General features: G+C 37.3%; 1 protein-coding gene across 1 annotated transcript in view; it reads right to left on the bottom strand.

Moving 5' to 3' along the window:
• Positions 1–25,892, bottom strand: part of rasgrp4 (RAS guanyl releasing protein 4) — a 156,057-nt gene that overhangs the window by 35,959 nt on the left and 94,206 nt on the right. The window contains exons 3-6 of the mRNA XM_051921377.1: positions 6,795–6,908; positions 5,628–5,793; positions 5,216–5,347; positions 2,740–2,893 (exon numbers count right to left, since the gene is read on the bottom strand). Coding sequence (XP_051777337.1) covers positions 2,740–2,893; positions 5,216–5,347; positions 5,628–5,793; positions 6,795–6,908 — 566 coding nt within the window. The remainder of the gene's footprint in view (positions 1–2,739; positions 2,894–5,215; positions 5,348–5,627; positions 5,794–6,794; positions 6,909–25,892) is intronic.

The raw sequence follows: 25,892 nt of genomic DNA, 5'->3' as shown, positions 1-25,892 counted from the left end.
TATCTTGTCTTTTAAAACTGTGTGTATTAAATTAACTTATTAAGAAGATAATGACTTATAATCATCAGAATCAACTTATTCAGCTTTTACAGTACAGTATGTAAAGCTAATAATGTTAGTACACTTTACAGTGTTTAGGATTTCCATGAAAACAGACAATAAGGCTTTGAATACATAATGAGTAGCTTTTTTGAGAACTGTAAGATACATTTTGCTTGACTCTTACAATTAACTTTTTTCTTAGCCATTGTAGTGCAACTTTCTCTATTTATAAACCTTTTTTATGGACATGCTTTATGCATTACATATGCATTAGGAGCATCATCTTACCTGAGAAGGAACAGCTCTGAGGAGCATACAAGTCCACTACTTGGCACACTTGCAGATATGCCTACACTCAGGCAGCACCTTACCATGTTGCTTTAAAGTTGTCATCAAACCTAATGTGTACATTTCTTAGATGTGAGTAGAAACTGAAGCTGAGAGAAAATCTGCATATCATGTTTAGAACATGTAAACACCTTTCAGATCTTGCTGCTAACCACCTTAGAATCCATCCCAGGTTCCTGTCTCCTATTATTTAATGTTACTGCCCTGTTTTCACTTTTAGAAGTGAAAAAATACAAATTATATTGTACATGTATGTATATATTTTCTTATTTGTGTCATTTTATTCTGTTGTTAACCTGTTCCATCATTCCATAAAAGGGGACCAAAACAGTATTGTCACTAGAGTAAGAAACAAGTCTTTTAAAGACAAGTACAATAAAATTGTTTGAGCAAGGAATAATTCCCAAAAACCAGCAACCAACGCATATTAATTATATGAACAGTTTCAAAAGAATTAAAAACTTAAAAGTCAAACAACAGCTTTAAAAAGAAATCTGTAGGAAAAAAAATGTTTTCAAACTAACAAAAGGTCCCTATTTAAAAATTTGTAAAATATTACCATATTTCTGTTTGTTTTTCTGGTTATTTTCTCCCAATCTCTCACGTACCTTATTGCTCTGATTTTGCAGGTTAGGCCACAATTAGAACTGGACCTATCAGGTGCAGTTGTCACCTGAGAGGGCAATAGAAGACAACTGTTGCCGCAATCTTTTTGCTGTGACATTAGTAGTAACTGCAGTGATTTCAGCTCTTCTGTAGTGTTCCTTTAGCATGTATTAAGGATTATGCTGTGCCCTTGCCTCTCTTGAGACTTTTGTTCTGATTCTTTGTTGGCTTTTTACTATGTTTTTATAAATAGTAATTTTGAATTTTGGGTGGTAGTTTTAGCAATGGTATTTATTACTAATTTAGAAGGGATTTTTGACTAATTATTTTGTTTCCTAACCTTTGGCTTTGTCTGTCACTTTGAGTTGACTACAGTTTACCTATTTATTTCTGTTTTTCTTCTCTTTAGCCTGATATCTTTTTTTTAATAACTAATAGTCAATTGGTGTATTTGTTTTTTGTTCTTTCATTTCTTATTTAGAATAATTTTTTGGCATTTTCCCTTTTACCCTTTATTGACTGTTATTGCTTAGTTAATTATTTAATTTGGTCTTTGTTATTAAATTTAAATTATTGATTTAATTTAAGTTTGAACAAAGATTTTTACAGTTTTGGTCCTTGTGTTTAGGAGTAATTATAAAAAAAATCACTGCAAAACTTTTTTCAGGAATTTACAGTTTGAATTATTAGGGAAGTTGAAACTCTGATTGTAAAACAAAGTGAGATTATATTTAGATGAGGTAAGTGTTTAAAATTTTGAAGGGGGCTCATAGGGTACTTAGTAGGTGGTTATTACTTTAAAAACTAGTTCTTGGGAGAAATTAACTAAAGATCAATTTGGCACAAATGTTAAATATGTTTTCTTTCCAAAAATAACCACAGATTTATCAAAAACATTTCTTTTTGTAGTATTTTGAGACCTTTAAATCTCAACAATATTTTGTTAAGTTTGGTGAATATGGAGTGACAAGTAATGATAAACTGAGTTGTCAGTTCTTGTCATATCTTTTCTTTTTAACTATTTGTACTTTTTTGTACTGTTTAGGGCGGCACGGTGGCGCAGTGGTAGCGCTGCTGCCTCGCAGTTAGGAGACCCAGGTTCGCTTCCCAGGTCCTCCCTGCGTGGAGTTTGCATGTTCATCCCGTGTCTGTGTGGGTTTCCTCCGGGCGCTCCGGTTTCCTCCCACAGTCCAAAGACATGCAGGTTAGGTGGATTGGCAATTCTAAATTGGCCTTAGTGTGTGCTTGGTGTGTGGGTGTGTTTATGTGTGTCCTGCGGTGGGTTGGCACCCTGCCCGGGATTGGTTCCTGCCTTGTGCCCTGTGTTGGCTGGGATTGGCTCCGGCAGACCCCCGTGACCCTGTGTTCAGATTCAGCGGGTTGGAAAATGGATGGATGGATGTACTGTTTATAGGTTGTTCTACAGTACCACCTTTCTAATGCCATGGCAGCAAAAAATATTGAATACTGTAGTGAGGTACTGTGTGTGCTATCAGTTCTGCAGAACAAAAAGGAAGCTCATTAAATGGTACAGGAAAGGGAGTGCAAAAAACTTGTCAGGATGATTTTTAGGCTATTAATAGCATACCACCTGTTTAGTATTGTGCATGTTTAAAGGTGAGATCTCCAGTAGCTTTAACAATATTAATACAAATAGGTGTAGAAAATTAAAACAAGGAAAATGAAATCAATAATAAATCCAGCATTGCCTATAGATCACCTTAAAAAGCAAAAGAATCCTACCGTAAGGCGGCAGAAATTCTTGAATTCCAAATAACTTAAATGTTCTGCAAGCTCGCCAGGCTCCAGATGGTCAAAGAGAAGGGACACTTTTCTCTTCTTTCCACAGTTGGGTGTGTTCTGAAGAGTAAATTTGCGGTTCCAGTCATGTGTTGATCTGGATAAGCAAGCACAGATTCAAGTGAGTATGCTGCAAGTCAATTTTAGATGGTCACATATTTGCTCAAGTGACTGCAATCAACAGAACATCTTTCCAGCTTCAGTTAGGATGGCCTAGACTGTTTTGCTTATGGATTCCATAATTCTTCAATTCTTCATATCTTAGAAATTATGTGACAAGTTCCTAACTCCTCAGACATAATTCCTCAGATCCTTTCAAATTTACACTCAAATAAGAGAAATCGATCTTTTTTTAAGTCGTCTCTAGACTGTCCTGGCAACAATGAACACATGGCGGGAATTACTTCTAACAGTCCATTTCATGTCTTACACACACACATAATTATACCAGGCCTATCGTGGCTCACCCTTATTATGATTGATGTTCTTTATTAAATTTTATTTGCTTTTCTGAGGAGTTCCTGGGACTTCCTGATGGCTGTTCTAAGGTTTCTGAGTTCAAGGAATTTGATACAAATATTTATTTTGGTGTATTTTATTTCCTGACAAAGCTGAAATATTTTAACACATTTTCGCAGGACAATTTTGCATATTGATGGTTGGCTCTATTATGGTAAGTTCTGTATATAAGAACATGTTATGTTCCATTTCTGTATCTGTGTTTGGATAGTTCTAAAAACTTTAAGTGCACTTCTTGATAATTTTCATTCTCAATTTTTTGACTTACTGGCTACGATTCTGATTCATGTCTCTTATTTTTGGCGTGTTGAAAGATTAGTTTGCCGCTTTGGTTTTAACATTGCTGCGTACTACATTTTGGTTTTCATTTCATCTTCCGATCCTAAAATAAATGGTCATTCTGCTTTGGCAGGACACTCCCATTAATTAAAAACACAACTCTTTAAAATGTGGGAAAGAGCAGAGTACCTGACTAAAAGGCTGCTTATATACAAGGAGAATAAGCAAACTCCAAATGTGTCCCTAGAGCTGTGAGTCAACAGCACTACTGTTTTTGTCTTTTAGTCATTTTTGGCCTTCTTTGTATAGTGTTTGTTCTTTCTATGCATTTTTGTGCTGTTTGTAATTTTAATGGTCTCCATGGACTGACTAGTATCCTTCACCTCCCTGTTTTGCTTCTCTGTTGTTTTCTGGGTAATATTCTTGGTAATGTTCATTTTTGGATTCTCTAGTATTAGTGCTTTTCTTTTGTATTTAGGATTTTGTGTTTTGCTTTGTGAATGTGTCTTTTTTTTTCTTTAGGAATTCTTTTGAAATTAACCAGATTTGGTTTTGTGACTTTTTAAATTTGTTTTGAAATCTAGACAATCCAAGCATTTAAATGTAAGGCATATACAGTAGGTTTCTCAACTAAATTAGACATCACTTATGCTACAGATACTTCTTTTAGGAAACATCTATGGCAAAATATAAGTTAAAAAACTGAACTAGTTTTGAACAGAAAACCTCTTATAATATATTCCAAACATACAGGATTGTACAGTTCTCACTACATTCCAGGGAAATACATGAGCTTAGTGATTGAACTGATAAATGATCTGATTGCATAATGAGCAACACAAGCCAGGTTTATTTAATGTCACTGATATGCACAACTGCAATAAATGTGTGGACATTAGAAATCACTCTCAAACAATACTTGAACCCAGAATAAATTCCAAGGAGGCCAAAATATATATAAATTGTTTTTTACAGTAAATAAATAGCTCATGGGAGGTATTAATATAAGGACTGATAAGAGTACACAAATAAAGAAAGAGAAACAACAAAACCAATGCCAGTTTGATTCTTCCTAAACCAGGATTGTCACCCTTTCTATCTGACGAGTGACTAATCCACTTCCTACCTTAGCAATATACAAACGCTCTTTTTTCTTACTTGCCGTACATTTTTCCTAGATGTTCCAGCCTCTTTTCTTCCATTTAGTTCAGTACTCAGTTCTAACCTCTCAACTCTACGCTCACTAGGACATTGACCAGATTTTAAGTCTGGCATAACTTTCGAGAGCTCATGAATTCACTCTGGAATTTCAAGGGCTATCCTTCTAGAATTCCCTCCCTGCCATCTCCAGCTACCCTTGCTGTTCTGAGCCGCATTCAACCCCCAGGAGGCCAGTCCTTCATTACGTGTAGCAAGGGGCTACACAAAGGATAATGACCCTCCCAGCTACCATCAATTAGACTTAGGGATCCTTACATTTTACTGGAAGATTATATAGGTCATTATAATCAAGGTTTCCTTTATTGCAATGGCCTTGTAGGAATATCCCCACCATTTGCCATGACCTAGCCTCCTACTACACTTGGCAAAATGAATAATTATCTGTTCACTCATGCCATACATGTTTGAAATGTCGATCAGTTGACAGTGTTTCTCCTCTCCCTCAGTCTTCACCATCTCCCAAAAGTCAGCCATCACCCCTTCCAGCTCCACATCTCCTTTGAAAGAAGCTGAGAAGTGTGTGATCCAGTACCTAAGTACAGGAAGCAGAGAAGTAATTTGTAAGAAATTGCAGTGCAAATGATGCAAAGAACTACACTTGTGTTTTGCTGTTATATGCCATATATACTTTTTAGCTTCTAAACTAAAAACAAAGTGTAGGATGTGCACTGTGTTATATTGGAACCCAACCATTACATCCTTGCAGCAGGTCCCAGTCATAAACTGTTGCAATCAGTTCACACAGAAGTATTGGTGATTTCTTTCCCTCTTTTTAGCAACTCATCAAACTGCCATTCAAGAATGGTACTCACCGGATGAAGAAGCAGATCCGAGGTCGAACATGGTCCTTTCGCTCTGCAGAACAGTCTCGGTATGTGAGAGAAGGAATCAAGGAAAAGTTGGAAGATGGGAGTTTGGCATTAACAATTTTAAAAAGTAATAATTTAGCTACATATTTTTTACCTTGACGCAACGTGCCTGAGTGTCTTAAATTTGTGTGTGATCAGGGAAGTAGTGTAAGTGGGTTATTATAAATACTTTATTGCTTCCAATTTAGTATGCACTTTTTCAAATAATTTTAAATTTAAACTTGGAGTCCATCTTAACAGTTACATAAATGTGGGAAATGAGCTTATGCAAGCTTATGAAAGGTAAAGTAATTAAGGGCATAAGGGCTTGTGAAGAGGAAAGTGCTTCAGCACACATGGTCTTGTGAAAAGTAAACAGTTTCAATACGCATGAGCTTGTCAAGTGAAATTGATTACACAAAAAGAAAAAAAAGATCTTAGTATGTGTTTATATTTACCAGTCATTTTCTTTTCCTCAAAATATGTTTTAAAAGGAGGGTGCATCTTAAATTTGAAATTGTCTTAAATTGGAAACAATGTGGTATATTTGTGGTTTGAGTCAATGTTAAGTAATGCTGGTTTGGCACTAGTAGTGTTTTCTTATTAAAGTAGTGCACTTGTATAGGATCAAAAGATAGTTATTGCAGCTGAAGAAATACAATGCCATGCTGTTGAGGTTGTAAGAGTAACACATAAAATGCAAATAATTTAATTAAGGCTGAATATGAACATCATATTGTGTGGTTTATGTGCTGTATGACAGTGAGCTGTTTAAAACTGGAAAAATACCTTATTGGCTGAATGTGCCACTTCTGTCTTTGCTGTCTACATGAAGCCATAGACTCCTATTGAACCAAGTGCTTTGCAACTTTCAAAACTTCACAGAAACCAGAGCCACTCAGTATTCATTTCTCAAATATACTGCAGCAATTCTGTGTCAATGTCTTATACACCTTAAACATTTTCTCAAACCACATAGCCCTCTAAGGTGTCCTCTCGTGCTCCATTTTCTTGACTGCCCATTTGAAGAATACACTCCATTCTCTAACTACCCTGAAAGACATGCTTTAGAACTTCACTGTTTCAGGCAAAGAAAAAAATTGTTTTGCCATTCCAAAGGACTCATTGTTCAAGGATATATGTTGAGCAGTTTGTTAGCGAAAACAGAAGATGGAACCACCCAGCAATGCATCATCAGGGTCATGTTCACAATGTAACTTCTACAATAAAGTTTGCCTTCCAAGTCTGTAAAAGAAAAAAGAAATGTGATACTCGGGCCTGAGCAGATGTGATCATCAGTGACATTAAGGAGAGTTAAACCACTGTCCAGAAATACTGTATTTTTAAGAAGAAATCAAAAATTGGCACTGAAATAAAACAACTGACCTTTTTTTTTGCTCTAACTAGATAATGTTTACTCAGCTGCTCATAAGCCTTGCAATCTCCAATGGTAAGTAGATTTTACAACTACATATTATTCATACTTCGCTTGTCTGCAATATTTTTTCAGACAAAAGTATGGCAGAGGATGCACACACTTCAGTAAAATATATACAGGAAGACTCTGCTGAAGATTGAAGATATCCCCCATTTTAAAAGTAAATAACTCTAAGATTTCAGTAATAATCATGTTGTCCACATTATTCTTAATAGTGCTATGTCTGTAACTTTTGCAAATTAACCTTTTTAGTTTTGTTTTTAAGATGTGGTAAACATTCTCTAGTTTGTAACTATGCAGGCATACAGTATGAATAATAATAATAATAATAAAAAAAGGTTTCTGATGGAAAATCTGTCCAGAAATATCCACTTACCAGTTAGCAGTATAATGAAGTTTACAGATATGGTGCATTTTTTAGTTAGTTGTTAAACTGTATAAACTGCTACTAATTTCAATGTCAACATACTGCTATCCGGGCAGTCTGCATCCCCAGCTAAATGGCTATAGCAAAAGCAACAGATTTGGGACTTGCGGGGATGGATCAGTAGGTTTTGGAGGAAATTTCTAACAGTTTTTTTTCTTTGGTTTATGTTTTTGTCCGGCTGGCCAATTTATGGCGAATGGCACTTGTGCTGCTTTGTCTAGATTGCCACGTCTTCTCAAGTGACTGGCTTGCTGAGTGGCAAGTGTTCTGTTATTCTGACCCAACATATGTCTCAGTAGAACATCAGTGTAGTCCTATCAAGGCAGGTAAGTATTTGCCAGCAGATGTTTTTGCTTAGCCACTTGCCATTTAGATATCCAAGATATCCAACTCTTACATTTGGAGTTTGTTTCTTACCTGTTTTCTGTATGGGTATTGAACCCAGCTAACTGCTAAAAAATCCTTTTTCAGCTAGTGCAAATGGCCCTTCCCACAGATTGGTGGCACCTTCTTTGCTCTTGTCTGTGCAGCTACCTGAGTCACCTAAACAGCAAATTCCTTATGTCTGTTGATGTCTTTCTACCACATGCAGTCTCATGTGTGTGTCTAACAACCAGTCTCCTTAATTTGCCAGTAGCCAAAGCTGTTAATTGGTGCTAGTTTACAGCAAAGATCAGGAGACAGTTTAAAGAACATAAGACTTCTTTCTTTTACTGCATTTTTTGGTGATATTGAGTTTTGTTTCTCCTCTGTTTAAATAATAGTAATTAGATTGGGTGGATTGTAGCATACATAAGGCCTAAAACTGTCTTTATATCTGGATATATTTGGTTATAACATTTTGGGCTTTAGAATATTAGAATAGAATAGAAGAAGAATTTTTGATGAGAATAGACCATTTCCTATAACAAGCTCATCAATCCTGTTCATCTAATATGTCCATCAATTAAAGTTTTATAAGTTTGCAGCTCATACTCCCTGCTGCGCTGCTTGGTAATTTATTCTATGTGCTTGTGGTACGCCGTGCGAAGAACAACATTCTAATTTGAAGTCTAGTCTTAATGAGATTAGATCTGAAATCCTGTGTTTTTGCAGATTAGATTTGAAAACTCACTACAAATTAAACATGTTAAATAAGTGTATTCGACTAAATACATTGATACATTACTGTCAGTGTAGTACATTACAGTCTTTGATGCAAACAGCTAAGCAAGTCAGTGTTCACCTCTGCAAAAGTTTGCTTTGGTCTAAAAAATCGAAGTATTGTATTGGAAGTCAACACATTGATTGAACGCAATGGACAGAGACTGCTGATTGCAGTATAGTTGACATGCCATGGGAGACTTTGTAACAGTTAATAGACTATAAATGAGTGAACAGGAATTAACATACTGTATACATGCAGTGATAATACTCTATTAAAATGTCAGGAGAAGTAGTTAGAACTATGAGAAGCTGGCGGGAAACGAATGTTGAAAACCTGATCTAGAATATGGGCATGACTTTTAGTGAAAGCCAGCATTTACTTAATAAAATCAATCGTTGACTAACTGACAGACCTTAAGCGTGTCAGTAGTTTGCGTGATTGGCATCTGCACACATTGAAGCGGCTTTCAAGGAAAAAGAATAAACATTGAATAAATGGAAGAAAGGGGTGCAAAGGAAAACATAGTTTCTGCTAGTATATTTTATTTGTGCCTGTCTCTGTTTGTCAAAATCATCAACATTCTCTGAGCACACATTATAGAAAAATGCATACTTTAGGCAGTGTTGAGGAGTTTCTGTAATGGAGATCTTAGATTAAACTTAAATTAGAAATATATTAAAATTTAATCTTCCCATTTTTTACCACCAGTTAACTGAGTTGCCCACACCAGGATATCCTGTGTGTTGTAATACTGACATTTATCAGCTTAATGCAAAAAATAACATGCTTTATTTCAGAAATATCACTCATGCTCACTTTGAGTGGGCAAAAATTAACTACAGGTTGCCAGAAATTATGTATATTCCAAGCCCAGTGGCCCATTATGTTGTACTGTATAACTTAAGAAGTGTGGTAGAAATGTTTATTGAACAGCTCAAAAATAATGCAATGTAACTTTTTAATATGTGAAAGCAGGCTAGAGACTGAAAGTGCATTTGTGATATTTTGTATGAACAGGCAACAAGGAATAAAACCCAAGGAGCTAATGATTTGAGAAGGTAATGCAAATATTGTAATTTAGTATCATTTTTCTGGTCACAGTTGTTTTGTGTTAAAAGCATTATTTTTAGCCTGGGTATATGTGTACGTAAGAAAATTATATTGTTGTGAGAGATAAGGAATGCTCAAATGACATTGCAACTAACTGTACATGAATGATTGTGTAGACAGTAGATGCAAATAACTTCAAATCAGATTAACAAATTTTGTTATGGGGAAGTTGTTTTCCTCCATCTATTTATATTATGAGATTCTAGCCATCTTTAGTGCCTAATCCTTGTTCTTTTTTTTACCACGGATATCTATTTTTCAGTTGCCTATGTTTGACAGACTCACACACTTTAAAATATTTGTTAACTGAATTTCAGATTATGTTATTAATGTGCACTTTACCAGTTTAGATGGAATTTAATTAATTTTGTTTATGAAGCAGATGGAGAAATTAGTTTGTGTTTGTCTAGGAAATATGAAGAAGCTATATAGAAGGACAATGTATGTCTACCATATTTTTGGTAATATAAATCAAAAATGGTAATGAATAACTTTCAACATTTACGGTTGGATCATATTCATTTCTGTGGCATTGCCAGTGAAGAGCTTTAATTACTGAAGCTAACCCAATCAAACAGATGACATTATGGTTACCGTAATGTGCACTGGAACAAAGTCTAAATGAAAAATACTCTGCCTAAGTCTTGTGAGCATGTCCACATGCACCCATGACAGCTTCCTTGAGGCAACTTCAGGGCAGGATAAAGATCTGCAGTCCCAGAGTCAATGCTATGCGTAAAGGTGAGTTTGAATCCTTTGTGTGTATGTGCATGTTTGTATATGTGTGTGTGTTTAAGTGTATATGTATGTGTGTGTATATATATATATATATATATATATATATATATATATATATATATATATATATATATATACAGTAGAGTCTCGCTTATCTGACATAAACGGGCCGGCAGAACGTCGGATAAGTGAAAATATCGAATAATGGGAGGTGTTAAGAAAAAGCCTATTAAACATCAAACTGTGTTGTAATTTAACACATCACGAACCTAATACAGCGGAACCTCGGTTCACGAATGTCTCTGAACACGCACAAATCGGGTTATGACCAAAAAGTTCGCCAAACTTTTGCCTCTGTTTACTACCATACACTCGGTATACGAACAAGCCAGTTTCCCTTTCGGTTTGTGCGCGCCGATGATTTCCGCATGTGTTCAGTCTCTCCCTGTGCATTCCCTGTGCAGCGAGAGAGAGAGACACACGCACACACACGTGCGAGAGAAAGAGAGACGCACGCACACACACGTGCGAGAAAGAGACGCATGCACGCACACACACACACACACGAGAGAAAGTGACACGCACGCACGAGGGAAAGAGAGAGACACGCACGCACACACAAGAGAGAAAGAGAGACACATGCACACACACGTGCGAGAGAAAGAGAGACGCACGCACACACACGTGCGAGAAAGAGACGCATGCACGCACACACACACACACACGAGAGAAAGTGACACGCACGCACGAGGGAAAGAGAGAGACACGCACGCACACACAAGAGAGAAAGAGAGACACATGCACACACACGTGCAAGAGAAAGAGAGACACGCACACGCGAGAGAAAGAGAGACGCACGCACGAAAGGAAGAGAGACACGCGCACACACGCCAGAGAGGACTGGCCACATAATCCACTGTAATCATGTTTTACAACAAAACAACAGAAAAATTTAAATGAAAAAATGAACTTAGCAACAAAAAATAGACTACGCTCGCAACTTGCAGTTCTTGTTGCCAATTGATGCGTTTTTTTTTTGTGGTGGGGACGTCGGATAATTCAGAATGTTGGATAAGCGAAGGCTGGATAAGTGAGACTCCACTGTATATATATATATATATATATATATATATATATATATATATATATATATATATATATATATATATATATATATATATATATATATATATATATATATATATATATATGTATATATATATGTATATATATATATATATATATGTATATATATATATATATATATATATATATATATGTATATATATATATATATATATATATACACACACACACATACGTTACCTCCCCAGAAATGCTAGATGGCAACCCCCCTGGGTTGCAGTGGTGCCTCAGACACCCGCAGGGCTCCATGGGAGTTGAAGTTGGATACAGCCCAGTTGGGACCCACAGGCACCGCCAGGGGGTGCTGCAGCAGTTGCTGAGCCCTGGAGTGCAGCTTTTCCACCACACCTGCCAACAAGCACCTGGAGATCTTCAGGATGCCGTATAAAAGGAGCCTGCAGACACTACTCAGGGAGCCTGAGTCGGGAGGAGGGAGACAAAGCTTCCCTGGAGGTTATGGAGGAGAAAAAGAATTGTGTGTTGTGTGGTCTGTCCTGGGTATGACGTTAAACTGCATCCAGCCCTGCAAGCGGTCCTACAGCTTAAAGGGAAATCATAGGGTTGGTGGCAAGATTGGCACTTCAGCCACAAAAATAAAAACTTCCCACAGCTGTGAGATGACAGAAAGGACTCCTTTTTGCTCTCCATGGGAGTAGCTCTGCTGCAGCCACCCATAGGAAGGCTGTTCGTATCATGAAGGGAATGGGGTAAAGCCCTCCGGAGCCCCATCCCTACAAGAGTCAAAACCATCGGAGAGCCAATGGGTTCAGGCCTGTCGTGGATCAGAACTGTTGTGCTGAGGTGTCGCCCACTACATGACAGCACTCAAGTCCCAATTTGAGGCAGCCCATCCGGTAGGTGCGTGGAACGTCTTGTCTCTCCGGCATGATGATCATCTTTCTCTGCTGTCAGAGGAGCTGTGTAAACTCCTGTATTTCAGTGGTGGCATTCTCTGAGGTGCGCAGACCTGGGACTGACCAGATCTCTGTACGTGGATACACCTTTTATTGGTCTGGTCGCTCTGATGGATGTCATACTCGGGGAGTAGTTGTTGCTGTTGCAGATCGGCTTCTTCCAATTGCGTCCGATGTCACTCCATTCAACGAGCGCATTATGAGACTCAGATTATGGCACTGCCTGGGTTCCTTGTCTGTTGTGTCAGTGTATGCTCTGACCGCGGTGAGTGAGGTCTTGGTGAGGGAGACATTTTATTTGCAACTTTATTCTGTGGTTGATGGGTCCCCACGAGGTGACACTCCTCTGGTCATGGGTGACTTCAATGCAACCACTGGCACTGACAGGGCTGGCTATGAGGATTGTCTTGGTCCTTATGGATCTGCTGACCATGGTGAAAGTGGCTCAATGTTCTTTGATTTTGCAAAAGGGGCTGTGAATCACTGGATCCTGGTTCCAGCACTGGAGGCTCTTGAGAAACTGCAGGGTCTACAGAAGTGCCCACAGTTCATTAAAGCATCTACAAATGCAAGTTAAAACTATACTATGCAAATCAGAATCCTTACATCAGCAACAACCAAAAGAGCTGTTGACTTTTTGGACTGTTCACCTGATATGGGCTGACACAAGATGGAAATGTGTGCTGAGGTCTGATAACTCCACCTTTCATCTTGTTTTTGGAGAAAATATACATCATGTTGTTTGGGCCAAAGAGGAAAAGAATCATCCTGATTATTTATAACGCCAAGTTCAAAAGCCAACTTCTGCCATGGTATGGGGGTGGGTTAGTGTGAATGGCAAAGTAAACTTGCACATCTGTGAAGTCACTGCTAATGCTGAAGTGTATATACATATTTGGGAGCAATAAATGTTGCCATCTAGACAATGTCTAAATATACTTATGTCTGAACATTTCTGGAATATGTTGCAGGCATCATATATAAAATGAGTGTATAAAGTAAATGAAGTTGATTAGTTTAAACTGAACATATATTTTCTTTGTACTGTTTTCAGCTAATCATGGGTAAAAGAACATTTACAAATTATCACTGCTTTCTTTTTTATTTGCATTTTACATCCTGTCCCAACTTGGAAATTAATCTGTCTCTCTATTATAAAAAGAAATCCTGTCCTGGAAAGCAAAAGCAATGCGACGATACATGATCTTCTCGGAAGACATTTAAAAGACCCACGAGACCAAAGAGACTTGCCACGGTGCGTCTCGCGGGGACCGTAAATATGAGACTTGGTGCCAAGAGATTGTCCCAGGGCCGTAGCAAAAAAGAACAGCGGCTGTACAGGCTTTAAAAAGATCGAAGGGCAGCGCAACAGCTGCCCACCCCCACCCCGACAACGCGAGCAGCATTATACGTCCTGCAAGAAAGAATTTAACCACGCCCGGTGCCAGAAATAAAGGACAAGTATTGTTTTTACAACGTCACGCGAGACCAAGCAGTTGTTGGATTGCTTTTGGCAGACAAGCATCATGTGCTCCAAGCTCTTAAAACAACGACATGTGGCAGGCAGAGGAGACAGCTCGCAAGCAGCAGAAAGACAGCAAATGATCCAAAGACATATCCTTAGCGTGTGTTCAGACACCCCCCCCCCCCCCCCCCTTCACAACACGAGCAGCATTATACGTCTGACAAGAAAGAGATGTAACCATGCACATGGCCGGAAATAAAGGACAAGTATTGTTTTTACAAAAGTTTTTAAAGTAAAAGTGAAAATAATGCATATGCAACAGTTCCCAAGAAAATAACAATCTCTTTAAATTGTAGATTGCCTGCCTAAGGTAAAGTCATCCCTGATGACTGGGGATGTGGGAATGAGGGGTCCTTTCATCGGATTAGCGCTATTTCAGATGTGAAATGGTAAAATGGGGGAAGCAGCTTGATGAATGAGGTCTCCAGGACTTAAAACAAATCCAAATCATATTATGTGATATCATCTAATGTGAAATTCTACTCTGTACTTCTAGAATTTTTATTTTTATACTGTATTGAGGATTTATTCTGTTCTATGTATTGTACTGTATTGTGTTGACCCCCTTCTTTTTGACACCCACTGCACGCCCAACCTACCTGGAAAGGGGTCTCTCTTTGGACTGCCTTTCCCAAGGTTTCTTCCATTTTTTTCCCTACAAGGGTTTTTATTTAGGAAGTTTTTTCTGGTCTTCTTAGAGAGTCAAGGCTGGGGGGCTGTCAAGAGGCAGGGCCTGTTAAAGCCCATTGCGGCACTTCTTGTGTGATTTTGGGCTATACAAAAAATAAATTGTATTGTATTGTATATCCGGTAAACCAAACATGGGGGTTGGCAAGCAGTGGGTGGAGCCCCCTAGTATTTTTAAATAAAGAGATTTCAGTATTTTAATAGTAAAAGAACAGTCAAGAAGGAGGTGAAATGTATTTGGAATGGAAAGGATGAATTAAAATATGAACATGATGAAATAGCAGATGTTTTGAACTTGCATTTTTCTGAGGCTTACACATGTGAAGAAACCAAAAAGTCCCCAAAGGTAGCAGGGACTGCCAAGCAGCAGAGGCGCAGTGAAAGAACAGGCAAGGCAGGCAATTGCCTAGAGCACCAGAGGGCATTCTTTTACATAGATACTCATTGCAATAGAAAATCTGCGAGGACCTCCATTGAAGCAAAGCTTTGACACACTACAACAACACAATTGCAAACCTCGCTAAGGGGAACCCCAATCTCTGTTGCAAGAATGTTTGTGACGAATGGTACACTTTTAGTAACATTTAATGTCATCAGAACTGATTTCATATCTGGATGCAATAACTGGATTGACTTGGTTTTTTCTGATTTGGCTTCAGTCTTTCCTGGCTCCACTGTACCCAGTGTATGGCTAAAATCAGCAGCAGCAATTCAGCCACACAGTGAGAAGTCAAAATTTAGTCCCTCAGCATTCCTGTCACTGCTTCCTCTGGCAAGATAAGATTTTTTGTCTTTAAAGCTGTTTAAATCTTACATGAGATCTACCAAGTGCCAGGAGAGGCTTTTTCTCCAAAATTTAATTTCAAACAAGCACAGGGTCCAATTGTCTTTGGACTTGGAGGATGTTGTGGCTGCATTTGCTGTAGCCAAAGCCCACAAACAATGATTTTGAAAGTTACAGTAATACCATCACAAGTGAGTTTTTTTTAATCCCTTTTATTTTTTAAGTTTTGCAAAATGCAGTTTGTATTTATTTTTTATTGCCATGTATACCTTACATTTATTTGCATTTTATTTACTAATTTATTTATTAATTAATTTAGATTTTTTAAATTTTTCTTTATGCTATTATTGTTCTTTTTCTGTTTTCTATGCAAATGTATTTATTTTGGTGTTTTATTTAATAATCTATTATTCTAATCTATTAATTTTTCACAAAATTAAGATAAAGGATTTTTATTTATTAATCCTCCCTGTTGATCTTATTCATTTAGACTTTGCGCTAAAATGGTAATAAATTTTACCATGTCAAGATGCAGGGAAGGTTGAGGTGGAGGACCCTATAGAGTTTTCTGTGTGGGGCCCCCAGAGCTCCTCAAATCACCTCTGCCAAGGAGGTTATGAGTGATCTGGAAATTGTAAGGGAAGAAGTGCTTCTTAGATTAAATAGGCTGAAATCCAACAATCACCAGAGTGTAACATTTATCTTAAGAGGTTAAAGAGGTTAGTGAGTATACAGTATATATACAGTACCATGCAAACGTTTGGGCACACTTGGTTAAAATGTCTGTTACTGTGAATATATAAGTGACCAGAAGACGAACTGATCAACAAAAGGCATAAAGCTAAAGACACAAATTGTTTCAGCATTTTATGCAAGATTTGTGTATTGTTTTTGTTTTGTACAAGTGTACAGTGAAAAAAAAAGGAAAGGAGTACAATTCAAAAGTTTGGGCAACCCAAGATATTTGAGGTCTCAGATAACTTTTCCTAAGGTCTCAGACCTCAGCCTTAATTAGCTCATTAGGGCTATGGCTTGTTCACAGTCATCATTAGGAAAACCCAGGTGATGCAACTTGCAAAGCTGTATACAGTAAATTCTCTGACTCCTCAATCCTTATTATAACAATTAGGGCTCCTCTAAGCATCTGCCTAGCATGCTGTAAAATAAAATAATTAGATTTTTACAAAGAAGGGGAAGGCTATAGGAAGACAGCAGTGTTTTAGGTAGTTGTTTCCACTGTTAGTAATTTTATAAAGAAAGGGCAATTAACAGGAACGGTGACGGTCAAGCTGAGGTCTAGAAGACCCAAGAAAGCTTTCTGAAAGAACTGCTTGTTGGTAAAAAGACAAATAAAAAACCCTTTGACTGCAAAAGAACGTCAGGAAGATTCAGCAGACTCTGGAGTGGTGGTGCACTATTCTACTGTGCCGCAACACCTGACCTTCATGGTAGAATCAGCAGAAGAAAATCTTTCCTACATCCTAGCCACAAAATTTAGTGCCTGAAGTTTGCAAATGATCACCTAAACAAGCCTGATGTATTTTGGAAACAAGTCCTGTGGACTAATAAAGTCAAAATAGACATTTTTGGCCACAAGTTATGTATACAAAGGTATTTTTAGAGTGAAAAACTATTAAGCATGGGTGTGGATCAATCAGGCTTTAGGCTTGTGTTGCAGCACAGCGAACATGTCATTGGTAGAGGGAAGAATGCATTCAAATAAATACAAGTAGATTCTGAAAGAAAACATCACCATCTGTAAAAAAAAAGTTGAAGATTAAAAGAGGATGGGTCCTACAACAAGATAATGATCTGAAACACACCTCAAAATCTACAATGGAATTCCTCAAGAGGCACAAGCTGGCGGTTTGGCCATAGCCCTCATAGTCCCCCGACTTAAACATCATTGAAAATCTGAAGATAGTTTTCAAAAGAGAAGTGCATTCAAGACGGCCCAAGAATCTTGCAGAATTAGAAGCCTTTTGCAAGGGCAAGGTGATGATACCACAAATAATAATTGAAAGACTAGCTGGCTACAAAAAGCGTTTACAAGCTGTGACACTGGCCAAAGGGGATCTTACTAAGTACTGGTCATGTCTGGTGCCCAAACTTTTGCTTCAGGCCCTTTTCATTTTTTTAGTAGTTTGTACCGGTAAATGATGGAAATAAAAATGTAATCTTGCTTAATGTATTAAAGAAATGTGTAATCATTAACTTTATGCCTTTTGGTGATCAGTTTATCTTTTGCTCACTTAGCTGTTCACAGTAATAGACATTTTAAACAAGGGCACCAAAACTTTTGTTTGCTACTGTATATACTGTAAACCCTTGATGTTTATTTCATGAAAATCTCTGCACACTAGAGAAATTCCTAGGAATAGGAAGCTAGCAATTATTATCCCATTATATAAAAGGGTTATTGGGCAGGTTCAAGTAAAGCTTAAAATGCATGAAGAGTAAATTAATGGAAGCAATTTTTAAGGGAAAAGTGTCAAGAAATGTCACATGTCAAAAAAATGTATATCGGCAATTAGCATGGGTTCAGATGGGAGAGGTCATGTTTCACTAATATTTTGGAACTATAAGAAAAAGCAAAAAAAAGCATATGACCAGATAGGTAAATATGATATTATTCACCTTGATTTTTAGAATTCTTTTCATAAGGTACTACATGAGTGGGTATGCATCAAACTAAAAGAAGTGGGCATTCAGGTTGCTTTGTGCAGATGTGTACAAATTTGGCTTAAACACAGGAAATAAGAGTTTATAGTGAGAAGAACCTTTTCAGAATTTGGTGATGTTAGAAGTGGTGTCCCTTGGGGATCAGAGATGAGTCTGCTGCTCATTTTAATGTACATAAATGATCTGGATAGAAATATCAACAAAAAGCTGGTCGAGTTTGCACATAATGCTAAACTAGGAGGAAGGGCAGATAAAATAGATTCAACTGAATCTTTGCAGAGGGACTTTGATAGCATATAGGATTCGGCAGATGAAATTTAACATAAATAATGAAAGGTATTACAGAAAGGAAGTAGAAATTGAAATTGAGTTAAACATACAGTTGGAGAGAACTGTTGTTTCTACTACAGCTTCTGATACTCCAGTAAGAGAAATTCCAACTATACAACAACTCCGACTTTTCATGTAGGAAGTAAGAATCTTAGATTTGAGTACAGAATGGGAGGTTTGAAAGTTTAATGTACAGTACACATTATGGCTAATAGGATATTTGATTATATAGCATAATGTGTAGAGTACTCCACAACTCCTCCTCCATAGCCAAGAGGTCTCAGCAGTGTCTGTACTTTTTGTAGAGACTGAAGAGAGCAGGCCTCCCCCCACCAATCCTTACCACATGCTATAGGAGCACCATTAAAAGTCTGCTCTCTAGCTGCATAACTGTTTAAATTAAGAGGTGACACAATCAAAGGGTATAAAATTATGAAAGGAATTATTACAGTGGATCACTGCTGTTACTTCATAATAAATTCCTGTGAAGAACACAGGGACTAAGTTAGAAACTTATGTGCATATTTTCTTTGAATGTTAGTCTGTTTTTCTTTGCACTAAAAACATAGGCACATGAAATAAATTACAGGTAGTTTCTTAAACTTCAGCGATCTTCAAAACTTCACTTGATGCTATTTTGGAGAATTTAGGGAATTAGGATTATTAAACTTATTTGGCTAAATGGCCTGTTCTCACCAACATTGTTCTAATACCTAGCTGGTATTTTCTATTCTCCTGTACAACGTCCTGTTTCTTCCCTTCCAGAGCAGTTATGTTTCACATATGAAGAGTCCATTTCCATCACAAAGGCCTAGTATGCTTAGACCTATCCCAATCTTGCCTTTTGCTCATCTGGCAGTTCTGAAACTGATTGGATTGATTCCATCATTAAAGTTTTGGCTAGGTTTTAAAGGCAGATGCCCTTCCTGACACTAGCCCTCTTTGTTTATCCGGGCTTGGGGCACCACGTTGGGCTGGTCTGCACCATGGTGGCTAGATCTTTAGCCCTTGTGGGATATGGCCGGCCTTTCATCCTGGCCAATACCCCCAGGCCACCAGATGGAGCCCTCCCTGCAGCATGGAGGTGCCCTGAAGGACAGCAGGGAAACCTGGACAATGGAGTTTTTATCCACAGCCCTGCTGGATACCATGTGGCCCGCTAGAGGACGCTGCAGGGAGGCCCAGAGACTCTTACGTGCCCTGTAACCCGGAAGTACGTCTTAGTCACAGCGACAGAAGGAATGACGTGCTTCCGGGATGAAAAGAAGAATTTTGGATCTGACCCGGAAGTGCTAAGAAGTCACATGGACAGGGGTTCAGGAGCACTTCCGGGTCACGGACTATAAAAGGACTGTGGGAGATCCTAGACGCTGAGCTGGGTGGAAGGGTGGCAATGCGTCTGGGAGTGGAGGATTGTTTATTATTAGAGTATTGTGTATTTATTTGAGTATTGTGGAGTGGAGGGTGCTTTATGCACTGCGTTATAATAATAAAGTCAACTATTGGACTTTGACCTGGCGTATAGTCTGAGGGTTCAAGGGAGCAATAGCGCCCCCTATCTGTCACACCCTCTAGTGGCTAGATTTGCCACCCGTGTTCCACATGAGTTTTTTCAAGTCCTCTGGAAGGAGTGATCTATACTAATAAAAGGCAAAGCCCTCACTGACTCACTGACTGACTGACTGACTCACTCACTCATCACTAATTCTCCAACTTCCCGTGTAGGTAGAAGTCTGAAATTTGGCAGGCTCATTCCTTACAGCTTACTTACAAAAGTTAGGCAGGTTTTATTTCGAAATTCTACGCGTAATGGTCATAACTGGAACCTGTTTGACTGACTCACTCATTACTAATTCTCCAACTTCCCGTGTAGGTAGAAGTCTGAAATTTGGCAGGCTCATTCCTTACAGCTTACTTACAAAAGTTAGGCAGGTTTTATTTCGAAATTCTACGCGTAATGGTCATAACTGGAACCTGTTTGACTGACTCATTCATCACTAATTCTCCAACTTCCCGTGTAGGTAGAAGGCTGAAATTTGGCAGGCTCATTCCTTACAGCTTACTTACAAAAGTTAGGCAGGTTTCATTTCGAAATTCTACGTGTAATGGTCATAACTGGAACCTGTTTTTTGTCCATATACTCTAAAGGAGGAGGCGGAGTCACGTATCGCGTCATCACGTATTACGCCTCCTACGTAATCACGTGAACTGAAAACGAGGAAGAGATTTACAGCACAAGTCAAACGCGGGAACGAAGGTAAATGACGTTAATTGTTGACTGTCTTTTAATACTTTGTACTTGTTCAGTGTCTTTTAATACTGTGTAACCATACATATTAACACATGTGCAATTAAACGTGTGCATTTACGGGGTGATTTCTCAGGCTTAAAAGCTCGCCTTTTATTAAAAAGGTAAATGCAAACTCTTTTCATTCTGAAGGGCACAAACCACGTTAGATTTCAGCCGTTAAACGCGCAAAAATGTCAGTACACCAGATAAATAAGCGCAACATATTATCAGTTGTATTGTATGCTTACAATACATATAGAAATGTGTTAATCGTTAACTAATATTATGGGATGGTGTTTTTCGACTCGCGATTTGATTTAAACGATTGCATGTCTTGGTGGGTTTGCGTAGCTTGTTGTCAATATCTTTACACCTCTTTTTAAGACTTAATTTAAAAAGGTTTTCTTTTCTTCTTAATAAAAATTTAAAAGCAGTACTTCGCCTGTGCGAAGCACTCACTTCACTCCCTTACGGGAATCGAACCTCGGACGTCAGCGCTAGAGGCTAAGCCCCTAAAATTGCGCCACGGCGTGTGGTTCGTTTATTTGACAGCATGTAGATCGGGGTAATTACATTCACGGCATTCGTAGTCTGATTCACAATCTGATTGTATGGGTGGTTACCTACCAGGTAACGCTTATGGTTAGCCAGCAAGTCATCTCGAAGTGATCACTCGAGTGAACGCAGCTTCACAAAAAAACAGATCCTTAACAAACTGTTATTGGTATATTTTCCCTCAATTTTAAAAGGTTTTCTTTTCTTCTTAATAAAAATTTAAAAGCAGTACTTCGCCGGTGCGAAGCGCGGGGATTTGAGCGACTGACGCATACAGACATATTCATGAGTGCAGGTACTTCGGAAAGAAAGCACCGTGTAAACCTAAACTTTAAATTAAGTTCATAGACCTACAAAAGTTTGCCATTGATTTGAGGCAAGATTGCTTTTCTCATGTACAACTATACGTTGCATTCTTAACAGTAAGCTTGCACGGCTTGGTCATATTACAACCTGAGTGCTGAACTGACAACGTCGTATACAAACAGAACTATAACAATCGTAATAAACAAACAAAAAAAAAAGCGAAGAACCCTTGGATTTAATAAAAAGGCTCTTTCCTTGGCGAAGCAAGGAAAAAGGAAGACCTTATATGGCGTTCGTTTATAAAACAGCGGAAAAGCTGTGTTAAGGCTGCTTCACAAAAAAACACATCCTTAACAAATTGCTATAGGGATATTTTCCCTCAATTTAAAAAGCTTTTCTTCTTCATAAAAATTTAAAAGCAGTACTTCGCGGGGATTTAGATATATATATATATACTAGCAAAATACCCGCGCTTCGCAGCGGAGAAGTAGTGTGTTAAAGAGGTTATGAAAAAGTAAAGGAAACATTTTAAAAATAACGTAACATGATTGTCAATGTAATTGTGTTGTCATTGTTATGAGTGTTGCTGTCATATATATATATATATATATACATACATATACACATATATTATATATAAATATATATTTATATATTATATATATATATATATACACATATATTATATATATATATATATATATATATAATACACACATATATATATGTGTATATATTTATATATAATATATATACACATATATATATATATACACACACATACACATATATATATAATATATATATATACACATATATATATAATATATATATACACATATATATATAGTATATATATACACATATATATATAATATATATATATACACACATATATACACATATATATATAATATATATATACACATATATACACACATATTTATATATATATATATATAATATATATGTATATATATATCTATAATAATAAAAGGCAAAGCCCTCACTGACTCACTCACTCACTCACTGACTGACTGACTCACTCATCACTAATTCTCCAACTTCCCGTGTAGGTGGAAGGCTGAAATTTGGCAGGCTCATTCCTTACAGCTTACTTACAAAAGTTAGGCAGCTTTCATTTCGAAATTCAAAGCGTAATGGTCATAACTGGATCATATTTTTTGTCCATACACTGTAATGGAGGAGGCGGAGTCACGTATCACGTCATCACGCCTCCTACGTAATCACGTGAACTAAAAACAAGGAAGAGATTTACAGCACGAGTCACACGCGGGAACGAAGGTAAATGACGTTAATTTTTGACTGTCTTTTAATACTGTATAAGCATACATATTAACACATGTGCAATTAAACGTGTGCATTTACGGGGTGATTTCTCAGGCTTAAAAGCTCACCTTTTATCAAACGCGGGAACAAAGGTAACTGACGTTGTTCACTGTCTTTTAATACTGTGTAACCATACATATTAACACATGTCCAATTAAACGTGTGCATTTACGGGGTGATTTCTCAGGCTTAAAAGCTCGCCTTTTGCTAAAAAGGTAAATGCAAAACTATTTTCAATCAGTTTATTGAAACGCTCCCGTTAAGGATTGCAATAACATATTCGCGAGATAAAAGAATGAAGTAGGGGGAAATGGAGGAAGAGCCTCAAACAGCGAAGAGCAAAAAATTAATTAAACAATTGAGAACGGAGCGAGTTAAGCATACAAGCATGTTCATAAGGGAAACAAAGCACGGTGTAAAACGTAAGTTTAAATTAAGTTTATAGAAACGCTCCCGCTGCGGATTGCAATAACATATTCGCGAGATAAAAGTTTAATGAGAAGACACGAGGTATAAACGAACCACACACAGTGGCGCAACGTTAGGGGCAACAGTTTCAACCATTCTATGATCTGCTTCTCGCAACTGAAAGACGGCACATGGCGGATGTTAGCCGACTTGCTGACCACAACGTTAGGGGCTTCAACTATGGCGCTGACGCCACATCTCAGTGCCAACACTTTGCAGACTCTACTTAAAAGACACGCCCTCCTCACTGGACAGTTAAAAACACCAATCAAACTAACGATGACATCAAGTATTACCCAATCAAAAGTAGGAAAGGAGGCATCTTCATAAAATGCGTGTGGGATGATTTGCATGAGACGCTGCTTTAAAAAAAAATGATAAAAAAAATATGGGATAAATCCCGTCCAGTATTGATTCAAAACGGGACGCGCAATTTCATTCTCAAACGCGGCACGATTCCGTATTTTAAAGGACGGGTGGCAACCCTACAGTGCCAGGTAACCACCCATACAATCAGATTGTGATTCAGACTAGGAATGCAATGAATGTAATTACCCCGATCTACATACAAGGCGAAAGTCTTGCAACATTCAAAGATGATGGTTTGGGATAAGTACACCATACAACATAAAAGAGCTTATGAAGCCTTGAACCGAAAAAAGCAAGATCTCAGAGATAGTAAAAAAAAAAATAGGAGGTAATGTCGTTTTACTCGCTGTAGATTTTAGTCAAACATTACCAGTTATTCCACGAGGGAGACCAGCAGATGAACTCAACGCGTGTTTAAAATCCAGGCTTCTCCCACGCTCGGTTATATGTCGCGTGTTCTCGGGTAGGTGCACCAAAAAATGTATACATTTAAGCATGTAATGGGCAAACAAAAAATGAGGTATACCCGAAGGCACTGCAGTAGTACTTAATGTAACTTTACTTCTTAAATGTTAATGTTTTACTGTTTAATAATTTATACGCTTCTTATATGTTGTTCAAATTCTTTTATCAAAATACCACTGACAGCGCAATGCACGATAACATGGAGTGAATACACCATACGCATCCGCCCACGGCTGCCCTGCTGTGCGCAGATAGGAGTTGATTCTACAATAAAATAAAATAAACATAAAAAGAGTAAAACAATCATCACCCATAAAGCGTGTGTGTGTGTATATATGTGTATATATATATGTTGATATGTGGATGTGTATATGTATATATATATATATATATATATATATATATATATGTAGATATGTATATATATGTGTATATGTATATGTATATATATGTTTATATGTGTGTGTGTGTATTTTATATATATAAAACACAGCAACACTCATAACAATGACAACACAATTACATTGACAATCATGTTACGTTATTTTTAAAATGTTTCCTTTTTTTTTCATAACCTCTTTAACACACTACTTCTCCGCTGCGAAGCGCGGGTATTTTGCTAGTTATATATATGTGTATATATATATATTATATATATATATATGTGTGTATATATATATATTATATATATATATGTGTATATATATATTATATATATATGTGTGTATATATATATTATATATATATGTGTGTATATATATATTATATATATGTGTGTATATATATATATTATATATATATATATATGTGTGTATATATATATATTACATATATATATATATATGTGCATATATATATTATATATATATATATGTGTATATATATATATATATATATATGTGTGTGTATATATATATTACATATATATATATGTGCATATATATATGTATATACAGTGGTGTGAAAAACTATTTGCCCCCTTCCAGATTTCTTATTCTTTTGCATGTTTGTCACACAAAATGTTTCTGATCATCAAACACATTTAACCATTAGTCAAATATAACACAAGTAAACACAAAATGCAGTTTTTAAATGATGGTTTTTATTATTTAGGGAGAAAAAAAATCCAAACCTACATGGCCCTGTGTGAAAAAGTAATTGCCCCCTTGTTAAAAAATAACCTAACTGTGGTGTATCACACCTGAGTTCAATTTCCGTAGCCACCCCCAGGCCTGATTACTGCCACACCTGTTTCAATCAAGAAATCACTGAAATAGGAGCTGCCTGACACAGAGAAGTAGACCAAAAGCACCTCAAAAGCTAGACATCATGCCAAGATCCAAAGAAATTCAGGAACAAATGAGAACAGAAGTAATTGAGATCTATCAGTCTGGTAAATGTTATAAAGCCATTTCTAAAGCTTTGGGACTCCAGCGAACCACAGTGAGAGCCATTATCCACAAATGGCAAAAACATGGAACAGTGGTGAACCTTCCCA

This window comes from Erpetoichthys calabaricus, chromosome 18 (genome assembly GCF_900747795.2).
Source record: "Erpetoichthys calabaricus chromosome 18, fErpCal1.3, whole genome shotgun sequence".
NCBI classification, from domain to species: domain Eukaryota; kingdom Metazoa; phylum Chordata; class Cladistia; order Polypteriformes; family Polypteridae; genus Erpetoichthys; species Erpetoichthys calabaricus.
The sequence above is the reverse complement of the archived record's forward strand: the minus strand, read 5'-3'. Positions and strand labels throughout refer to the sequence as shown.